Raw genomic sequence first — 10,774 nt, 5'->3', positions numbered from 1 at the left:
CGGGAGGGCAGGCTGTGACAAGGGTGGGCTCTCTCCGACCACCATGAGTTGCCACGAGAGGGAAAAAGGATGTGGACAATTTTCCCAGAAGAGACACAAGGAAACCCTCCCACTCCTGTGTCAGCAAAACTTGACTCTCAGAACTGGAGGAACCGTGGGGTGGGGTACTCGCGTTTTTGCAGTTGGGGAAACCGAGGCCAGGCGGTGAAGACCGCAGAAGAGGGGAAGGGAAGGAAGGTAGTGGCGAGGGGGGTGGGGGGCACGGGGAATCGGGGATGGGAAGAAGAGGGGAGGGAAAGAAAAGAAAGCAGAGGGGAGTGATTTTGAGCCAAAAGATCGGGCGTTGTTTACCTCTGGCTACCTGTTTGATCTTGACCCCATTTTCTCTTCTGTAAAATAAAGGATGGCTCTAAACTCCTCCGGGGTCCCGTCCGAGCCTGAATGCTGTTACTTTACTGTTTGAGGAGGCCCGTTAATGGGCCCTCCCCACCCGCATCTCTAAGTGCCCTCTGCGGGAGGACGAGACTTTCCGGACACCACGGATTCTATGAAGGGCGGGCAGGAAAGGATGCGTCTCCTCGATTGGTGGAGACGGCTCACTCCCCGCCTTCCTGGGGCCGTTCCCTCTGTCCCATTGGTCAGGCCTCTGGAATTATGCTAAAATTGAGCCAAGCCCCCCGCCCCGAGCAGCTGCGGCTCCGAGATTGGAGACTATTGTTTGCAGTGTTTAACTCCAGGAAATTGACTACGGGAGGCGGGGAACAGTTGCACGGGAGCTGGGCTGGGTTGCTGGGCTGGCGGCTCCGGGCCGGGGATGCGGAGGACCGCGGCATCCCACTGAGGCATGACGCCCATCCCCACCTGGCATCAGGACGGCGGCGGCAGCAGCTCAGGTGAGACGGCAGAAATCACGCCCCAGAGCGGTGGACGGGAACTTTCCCCGGCTCCGGGGAGGCGCGGGCTGCTTCTGCGGCGTGTCCTGCGCCGGGCCCCAGCTCCTCAGGCAAAGCGGGGTGGAGAGACTGCGTGTTAGGGTACCCCACCCTGCGAGCCATCTCCGAGCTTCCCCGGACTTCTCAGAAACCGACCGGACTTCTTCCTCCTTCCCCGCCTCCTCCCACCCCTCCCCGGGCGGGGGCTCGGTCCCGCATCCGCACGACCTCGGTTAAAAGATCCCGGGAGCCTCAGGTTCTCCGTATGTGAACCCGGCGGTCTGGGAGATTTCTTTCATACCTCACATTCTTTCTATCCTTTAATCACAAGAAACTTGACTTTAGATCCTCACCTTAACCGTCCTATCTGCCGTCGGTCTGCTGGTAACATGGTCAAGCTTCAGTCTCGGTTTCCTCTCATCAGTAAATGAGGGGTTTGGATTCAGATGATCCCTGGAGCGTCTTCGAGCTCCAAATCCTTGGACTTCTCCATTCTGGGTCAGTTTGTATAGGTAAAGGTGTAAAGAGCCGAATTAAGTTGTCGCCTCTGAAATTATTTTTCCTTGATTCTATTACCTCCCCCGGGGAAGCAAGGATTCTTTCCCTCCCTCTCCCTCTCCTACAGTCCCAGAGAAGAGGTGCTGGACTTTCTGGAAGTTACAGGTGGCTGGGACCCCCTCGAGGGAAAGGGCCAACTTCTTAAATCCCTGAAGTGTTTCCTAAGGTGGGTTTGGTGGAGCGAGGAAACATCGTTAGTCATTTTCATGCATCCCTCTCTCCTGTGAAGGATTGGCCTGGAGCTTCTGGCTAGGAAGCAGCATTGTCTCTGATGTGGCTCTATTTGCCAGGTAGGCCCACCTTCCAAGGAAGCTCCTCTGAGGAGGTTTCAGGGATCTGGATTGCTTTCTGTGGTTGCTGTCTCGGGGCCTGAGTTGCTGTGGTTACCCCCAGGGAAATGGCGCCCTTGCCTGGGCCCTGGTTTGTGTGGGTCTCACTCACTAGGCAACCAAGGGCACACTGGCTGCGGCTCTGGCAAGAAGCTCTGGGTTGACCTATCTCATGCTTTCCCATGAGCCAAAGTAATTTCCACCCCTTTCTGGGGACTGCGTGTGTTTTGGCTGGGGGAGGGATAAGGTGAGAAGATCACAGGGACTTGGTCCAGTTATAAGATGAGCTTGTTCGGCATATTTTTAGTGATGCAACAGAGAGAAAAAGAGAAATGGATATAATCTAATGATTGGTGTGGGAGTAGGACTCAAGTCTTAAGGAAATACGCTATAGATGCATAGTAGACTGCACTTAAGAATCAAGAGATATAAGTTCTAGGCCTGACTCTTTAGAAAGCCTGAGGCTCAGATGACAAGTGACTTGCTCACCTGTAAAATAAGAGTTTGCAATGATAGGTCTCTAAGGTTCCTTCCAATACTAACATTCTAGAATCCCTAGGGTCCTATCAAGGTTTTATTCCAACCTTTTTTCTCCTTCCTCTTTTGAAAAGCCTTTGACTGGTGGGCACCCTTTATACACTTTTATAGTCATTTCAGAGAGTATCTTGGGACATTGAAAGGTTAAATGATTTTCCCAGGGTCACATAGACAGCAGTCATGTCATAAGCAGGACTTGAATCCAGGTCTTGTAGACTACAAGATCAGCTCTGTGTCTACTAAGCCATACTGCCTCTGAACTTCAGCTTTTTCTAAGCAGGGGATTTCATCAGCTCTCCAGGGTTGATGACTAGAGTACCTCAGAAGATGCCAAGTTTTAAGAGTTTCCAGGGAGATTTGGAAAAGCTGGGAGCAGATGTGTATCATCGTGCCTAGAGGATATTTTGAAAATTGATACTTGCCTTTTAAATTCCTATTTCTCCCACTCGGGGGAAGAAATATTTTTAAAGCCTCTAGGTTCTGGCATTAGAAAAATAACTTTCCCATTAGGGGAGCTTTCTTTTATTTAAAACATAATACTTCCAGGAAGAACCAGGCTTAGAAATCAAATCTCTTGATTTCAATGAACTGTGTGATCTTGGGAAAGACATTTAATATTTTGGAGCCTCAGTTTTCTCATCTGTAAAATGGAGAGTAATTGTCCTGCCTTTTCTCTCTCTACTATGAGAATCCAATGAGAATGGATGTCAGTCTTTAGTAAAATGTCAAGTATTGTCTTTATACTCATCATCTCATCACTTCCTAAATCTTTATAGGAGCATCTATTTAGATGTGGTTGGGACTTCAGAGATTACCTAGTCCCACCTCATTATTTTACAGAGAAAGAAATCAAAGTGCAATAACTTTTAAGTGATTTGCCCAAGATCCTCTAGGTGGGAAGTATAACATTTTCTGACTTTACATCTCATTAGGTCAAACAGCTTATTTAAAACTTGTCTTAATACTTTTTTATTGATTCTTTCATTTTTACCTATTACTTCTTCTTCCCTTTCCAGCAAGCCATCACTTATATAATATGAAGTGAGTGAGAGGCAGGCAGACAGACAGATAGAGATGGAGACAAAGACTGGAGGGAAAGACAAGTTGAGAGGAGAGATGAGGGATGAGAGAGAAAGAGAGAAGAGATAGATATAAAGACAAAGAGAGAAACAGAGACACAGAGAGATAGATATAGAGAAATCAGAGACAGAGAGACAGGGAGTGAGAAATAGACACATACAGAGAGAAACAGAGACAAAGACAGAGAAACAGAGAGAGTTTAGAAGCTAACTAATACATCAACCAAGTCTGACAATATGTTAGCAATACTCAAACTTTTTGATCTTAGGACCACTTTTATACTCTTTAAAATGAGTGAGGAACCCTCCCCCCAAAGAGTTTTTGTTTAGGTGAGTTTTATCTGTTGATATTCACTATTAGAAATTAAAATGTCTTAGTATTTTTATTTTTTTAGTATTCATATAATTTATATAATATATGGTTTAGTATTATTAGTTTTGAATTCATGGACTTACAAAAAAAACAAAAAAAGGTCTCAGGGATACCCAAGGATTCCTGAACCATACTTTGAAATCCTCTGATATCAGCAGGGTTTACCAGTCATAGATAGTCCCTCACCATTGCAGAGGAGAGAAAGAACTGCCACAGGGCCAACTTAGGTCATAATAATTATACAGTGTTTATTTTCTGTTTATTGTTATTGTTCCATTTGCACTGTGATAATAATTGTTTTGTTGCTTTTCATTATGCATCTGTTCATCTAAGTGAATCTGTTTACTATGCTTCTCTGAGTTCTTCACATTCAAATTTGTTCCAGAGAAGTACTACTGCATTTGAGTGATTGACTTTTAAGTGTGTCAGCTTTTTGTCTGATTGCCATAACCCTGGAAACAAGAGAGTGTCCTAAAATACTTGTAAAATGAATTTCCTCTGTAAAGGTATGATTTAGACTTGATGCCTACTGAGGTCCCTTCCAACTCTGACATCCTTTAAAGAAGGACTTTTTAAACTTTTTCCATTCGCAACCCCTTTTCACCTGAGAAATTTTATGCAACCCCGGATATATAAGTATATAAAATAGGTATATAAATCAAACATTTACTGATAGTAAATCATAGCTTCACAACTTCCACATTCAGTTACAAGACTCCATATAGACTCACATACCACAGATTAAAAAGCTAGGAATAACCAGTAAGACCACTGATGACATCGAAATCAAAGGAAGTTAGAAATGGAAGTAATTTAGTTATCTGTAAAATGTGCAGGATGAGTCAAAATTTGTCCATTGAGAAAGGGAAAAGAGACTGTTTCTAACTCCCAGATCAAGCTCTTAACATGCACTGCCTTGGGTGTGATTTGGGCCTATGAGGGACATAAAGCCAGCCCAGAGGGGACCATCAGGAAAAACCCTACTTTTGTGAGAAGGAAAGTGGTGAGAGACATTTAATTCATAATTTCAGACGACCCCAGTTTATTCTTCTATCCATTTGATCATCCTTTCATTTGGTGAAACAGCCCAGCTGGCACCCTAGCATAATCAGTGTTGCAGGAATCATGCTTATTTGGAGGGACTGTATACTCTTTTTCATAGTCATGAGTGCTCTTAGGAATTATGGAGCATGGGCTTTTTAAACTTGTGAGCAATGGGCAACCCAGCCTTGAAAAGTTTTGAACAGAGAAGTCACAGGATGATAGTTGTATCTTAGGGCAATGAACCTGATGTCCTGTGCATGATAGACTGGAAAGGAAGCTACTGCAGACCAAGAGAATATGTGAAAGTCTATTGTAATAGTCCAGGTATGAAGTAATAAAGGCCTGGACTAGGGTGGGGTCAATGGAGGAGGCAAGGTAGGCAAGAACTCCTGGACCGGAGGGTATATACTGGGCCTTCCTATGCTTTTCTCTTACTTCAGGGTGAGTACCATTCTCCATGACAGGTGTCTTTGGCAACCATAAGCCAAGCTAAGATTCTGTCGCCAAATTGGATGCCCTGGGCTCCCCCGGGGCACAGTCTGATAGCATCTTTAACAGTGTTGCTTAGTGCAGCCACCTGGACTCCTGCCAGAGACCAGCCCAATATTGGGAGATAAAAGAAACTATTCATCAGCATCCAGGACATGTGCAGAGGGAGGGGCTAGGGCATGGAACCAAAGCAAAAATATATCTGGCTGACAGGTCCCTTTGTGTCTAGCACCATGAAGGGAAAGGATAGCTGTTTCTCTGAGGGAAACTTACCCTCTGAATGATCAAGCAAATATAATTAACATGGCTGAATTATCATCTTTTCCCAGAATTGAAAGGAGATGTCGCTATATTTCACATCCTTGCTACCCTGGCTTGATGGACCCAAAGCTGGTCCCACAAGCAGTAGGTGAATCCTTGGTTACCAATGGCTTTCAGGTGACCTTGGCAAACACTCAATAGAGCCTTCACCCTCTCATTTCACAGATAAAAGTCTCATTTTTCTCAGTAGTGACTGGATGAGCACCTGTTGGGGGGTCTCATAGAAGAGATTTCTTCAGTTCAATTTGGATTGAATTCCTTCTGAGGTCCTTTCCTTTCTCAGATCCTATAAGAGCTTTGAAACTCAGTAAGACAGTCAAGGTCATGGAAGTCAAAGGATGTCAGAACTGGAAGATAACTTAATTCATCTTTAAAATGAACAAGTGGGACAGGATTATCCTTGGAAGAGAAAATAACTTTAGTGAAGTCATTTATTAAAATAAAATACTGTCCAAATGCAAGATCTTATATAGAAGAGAAAAATTGATTCAGCTTTGGCAAATTGGAATAGTCTTAAAAGAAATTCAAGTTTCTTGTGAAGGAAATTGTCTAGTAAGCTTAGAAGTCATAAAATAAGTGCTGTGTCTCTTGTCTATTCTCTTGGATGGGATGTCAGACGTTTTTATTTTATCCTTGAGATCTAGAAAATGGGAGAAAGAGTAGATTGAAGATGGGGCTGCAGTGTTACTCATTAATGGAAGCAAGATTGATCAATGGAGGAATGGGTGATACCCACACCAGTTTTGTGATAAAATCTTTGATCCTGCCTACAAGGGCATCTTAACTTATTGATCATCAAAAGATGATTTCTAAAGACAGAAGCCACGTATCAGAGTCTATGTATGTTTTGGGTAGTAAAAGTAGTTTAGTAACAGGTCTGAAACAGAGTCTCAGAGGTTAACTCACCATGGATTTCAGTGGTAATCATTGTCTGGACAGTGATTTGAAGCCAGGTCTCTCTTAACTCTGGGCCCAGTGAATTCTTCACTAAATCATGCTACCTGGGATCAGGGTAAACTGATATCCGAAAGAAGCATCTTGCTGAGGCTGAACATGTTCCCTACCCACACTTATTTCCTAGATGCTAAACTGGTGATACTGCTGAAGCAAAGAGGAAGTGGGTTAGAGGCCTGAGGAACACCCTGCAAGAGGAGTCACTGCACTTTTAGTACTTCAGACAGACAAGGTAAATGAAACAGCTGGACAAGAACATAGGCTGGAGGACTCAACTTGTAAAGCCAGTTGCCATTTCCCAATAACTAGACATCCTAACTGGTCCAGGCAGTCTCTCTAGGAGGCAGCTGTATCCTCAGGCCTAGCAGCCTCCCCCACCCCTCCAGACGGTCTCCGGTTCATTCAGAGACTTTCAATGGCTGCGAGAGCTTCACAATTGTAATCCTTGTATCACTAATTGCAGAACGCTGCTTTCTTTAATCACCTCCTCATGGAAATGTCAGGCCATGATATGCCCAGAACACAATAGCCCCAGCAGTGCCCAAGTCACTGGAGGGAAGCTGAAGATCATTAGTGCCAGAGAAAACCCCACTGCTGAGCTGGGGAAGAGGGGGGGAAAGACTCTATTGGGCAATGGTGGGCTTACTGCTCCTCTGGCCTTGCTCTGCTGCATAGTACCTGTGTGGCAGGCAGGAGCCAGGCTTTATGGAATAAAGCCATCCCCCATCTCCCCTCCCCACCCACAATAACAATGACAATTCACATTTCTGTAAAAGGTAAGGTTTGCAGAACATTTCCCTCACATAAATCTTGTGATAGAGATAGTACAAATATTTCTTTTTCTTCCTTCCTTCCACTTTCTTTCTTTCTCTCCTTTCTCTCTCTCTTCCTTTCTTTCTTCCCTCCTTCCTTTTTTCTTTCTCTCTTTCTTTCTTTGTTTCTCTCTCTTTTCTCTTTCTCTCTCTTCCTTCCTCCCTTCCTTCCTTCTTTTCTTTCTTTCTTTCCTTTTAAGTAGCATTTTTTGTTTTATTATATTGTCTCAGCCTACCTACAAGCAATTAATATTTCTCCAATTATTATCCATTCTGTCTTTATATATGTGAAAAAGTATTTTGTAACTGTATTGATGCAGTTCCCGTATGTCTTGGCAGGTAAATTCACAAGTATTTTATACTATTTATAGTTATTTCAAATGGAATTTCTCTTTCTTTCTTTTCCTGGTGTTTTTTATTTTTAAAAAATATACATAGTTTTCAACATTCACCACTGCAAAACCTTGTGCTCCTAATTTTTTCTCCCTCCTTTCCTCCACCCTCTCTTCTAGACAGCAAGTAATCCAATATATGTTAAATATGTGTAATTCTTCTATACATATTTCCACAATTATCATGTTGTACAAGAAAAATAAGGTCAAAAGGAGAAAAAAATAAAGAAACCAAAATGCAAGCAAATAACAACAAAAAAGTGAAAATATTATGTTGTAAATATTTCTTTATCTTTTTGATCTAGATTGGTGATATTATTCATCTGGGTAACCTCCAGTATAGAAACACCCCCGACCAACATGTTAGCTAGAGACCAGCTTCTTAAAAGTGTGGTTCACAACTCCATATGGGATCTTATAACTGAATGTGGGTTTGTGAAATCATGATTTATTACCAGTAAATGTTTGATTTGACAACATATTTTATATACCTATACACCCGAGGTTGTGTAAAAATTTCTCAGGTAGGAAGGTAGAAGAGAAGATTTGCTCCGTGTCATATGGGACTAACTCTTTGGCCTTCCTGTCTCCTTTTCTTTTTTTTCTTTCTTTCCTTTTTTGAAACATTCTTTTTTAAATTAAATAGTATTTTTTCTCTAGTTGTACATCAAGAAAAATTTTAGCATTCATTTTTATAAGATTTTGAGTTCCTAATTTTTTCCTCTCTCGCCTTTTTCTGAAGATGGTAGGCAATTTGATATAGTTTACATATGTACCACCATGTAACATATTTCCATATTAGCCACAATTTTAAAAGAGGAAACAGAAAGGAGAAAACATGAGAAAGAATAAAGTAAATTTAAAAATATGCTTTGATCTACATTCCAAGTCTATCAGTTCTTTATCTGGATATGGATAGCATTTTTCATTATGAATCTTTCAGACTTGTCTTGGATTATTATATGGCTGAGAAGAGCAGACTCATTTATAGTTACAATGTTACTGATGCTATATATAATTGCGTGATTCTGCCCAATTTACTTTGTATCAGTTCACACAATTCTTTTCAGGTTTTTCTGAAATTTAAGACAGATTTTCTACATACTATACATATTGATTTTCATGGAGGTAGGAATAGTAATAACATTAATAATACCTTACATTTATATATTGCTTACTATGTGGCAAGCACTTTGCCTAAGTGTTTCACAATCACTATTACCACTTGATCTTCACAACAACCCTGGAAAGTAGGTGCTATTATTATCTCCATTTTATAGATGAGGAAACAGATTAAATAGCTTGCCTAGGCTCACAGAGTTAGAGTTTCTGAGGCTCTAGATGGAGGGTTCAAATCCTACCTTTAGCACTTATTGACTGTGTGAACTTAGGCAAATTACTTTCCCTCCCTGGGCCTCAGTTTTATTATCTGTAAAATAAAGACTTTGGAAGAGATGTCCTCTGAGGTTCCTTTCCAGCCTTAGCTCTCTGGTCCTTTGGCTTCCTGGAGGGAGACAATGTAGGAGAGATGGATGGGTGGGACAAAAATTGATAATGGAGGAGGGAAGACAATTCACACATGGATATAAATTTATAGGTTATGTTTATAGTGATCCATTGGTGCACAACAACTCAGGGTGCTGAATGCCATCATTCTTGACTCAGCATAGTTAAATACCTGGAAAATATGTAGCTGTGGTGCAGAAACCAAGGAGCAAGGAAGCTGCAGAAAGATTCATCTTTTCTTTCAGAAAAGTACCTATATGATCCCAATGGAGAGATAAGAGAAGTTTTTTTCTTCTTTTTCTCCATCCCCCTTCCTACTCCCACCTCATTCCAGCCTTTTAACTACAAGACATCTGAATGTTTTTAATTAAAAGGCCACAGGAGCTCTAAATTAAAGCTTTAAAGTAGAGTCCCTTTATAGCCATAGAATGGGGTTGAGGATGAGGAAGAATGGATAGAATTATAATTTTTGTTTTTGTTTTTAAAAATCAGATCTTTGGATTCCTTTAAAATTTTTTATTTATTTCATTCAATGTTTTCCAATTATGTGCAAAAAATTTAGCATTCATTTTTTAAAAATTGAGTTCCAAATTTTCCCTCCTTCCTGCCCTTTCCCATCCCTTTAAACAGCAAGCAATATGATATTAATTATACACATGAAATCATTTAAAACCTATTTACATAATAGCCATGTTGCAAAAGAAAACATACCCCCTACTCCCTGAAGAAAAATAAAGCTAAAAAAAAGTATGCTTCAATCTGCACTCAGAGTTCATCGGTTTCTCCCTTGGAGGTGGATTAGCATCAGAGTAGCCAAGTCTTTTGCAGTTGATCATCCTTACAATATTGCTGTTATTGTGTACAATATTCTCACTTCACTTTATATCAGTTCACACAGGTCTTCTAAAGCTATTCTGCCCATCATTTCTTATAGCACAATACTCAGTCATAATCATACACCACAACTTATTTGGCTATTCCTCAATTGATTGGTGTGTTCTCAATTTCCGGTTCTTTGCAACCACAAAAAACTGCTATAAATATTTTTGTATAAATAGGGACCTATGATTTCAACCTTGTTGGGGAACTCTTGGTGTAGACGTTCTCTCCTTCAGTGCATATTATCAATTCACCTGCTACTTCTAGGGTGCCCAAAACTTAAGCGATTTGTCCAGGATTACACAGCCAGTGTTTGAACCCAGGTAAGCCTGCTTTGTGTCCCCTATATTCTGCTACTTCTCTGAATTGTATATTATTAGTTATATAACACAGATCCCACAGGGGATGCAGCTCAGCACGATGGAAACAGCTTCGGGCTTCGAGGTTCTTACAGAGAGGATTATAGTAACCTGAGTGCTGCTCTAGCCATCGCTGAATCCAAATTCATCATTTTACAAGAAGGGAATGGGAGACTCACTTAGAGGGGAAGGGGCCTTGTTTAAGGTCAT

The 10,774-nt window shown here is 41.6% G+C and overlaps 1 protein-coding gene across 5 annotated transcripts in view; it reads left to right on the top strand.

The window, feature by feature from the left end:
* Positions 1-365: 365 nt before the first annotated feature.
* AKNA (AT-hook transcription factor) overlaps positions 366-10,774 on the top strand; it is a 66,602-nt gene continuing 56,193 nt past the window's right edge. For 2 of the 5 annotated variants that reach the window (XM_074292888.1, XM_074292884.1), the window contains exons 1-2: positions 1,888-5,293; positions 6,744-6,848. Coding sequence is in view for 1 of the 5 variants with exons in the window: in XM_074292883.1 (XP_074148984.1) it covers positions 845-893 (49 nt within the window). In the remaining 4 variants the exon portion in view is untranslated. Of the gene's footprint in view, positions 894-1,315; positions 1,431-1,887; positions 5,294-6,743; positions 6,849-10,774 lie in introns of those variants that run through there. The other 3 variants (XM_074292885.1, XM_074292886.1, XM_074292883.1) reach the window with 3 other exon arrangements.

The sequence above is a fragment of the Sminthopsis crassicaudata genome, chromosome 2 (assembly GCF_048593235.1).
Source record: "Sminthopsis crassicaudata isolate SCR6 chromosome 2, ASM4859323v1, whole genome shotgun sequence".
Lineage (NCBI taxonomy): Eukaryota > Metazoa > Chordata > Mammalia > Dasyuromorphia > Dasyuridae > Sminthopsis > Sminthopsis crassicaudata.
The sequence above is the reverse complement of the archived record's forward strand: the minus strand, read 5'-3'. Positions and strand labels throughout refer to the sequence as shown.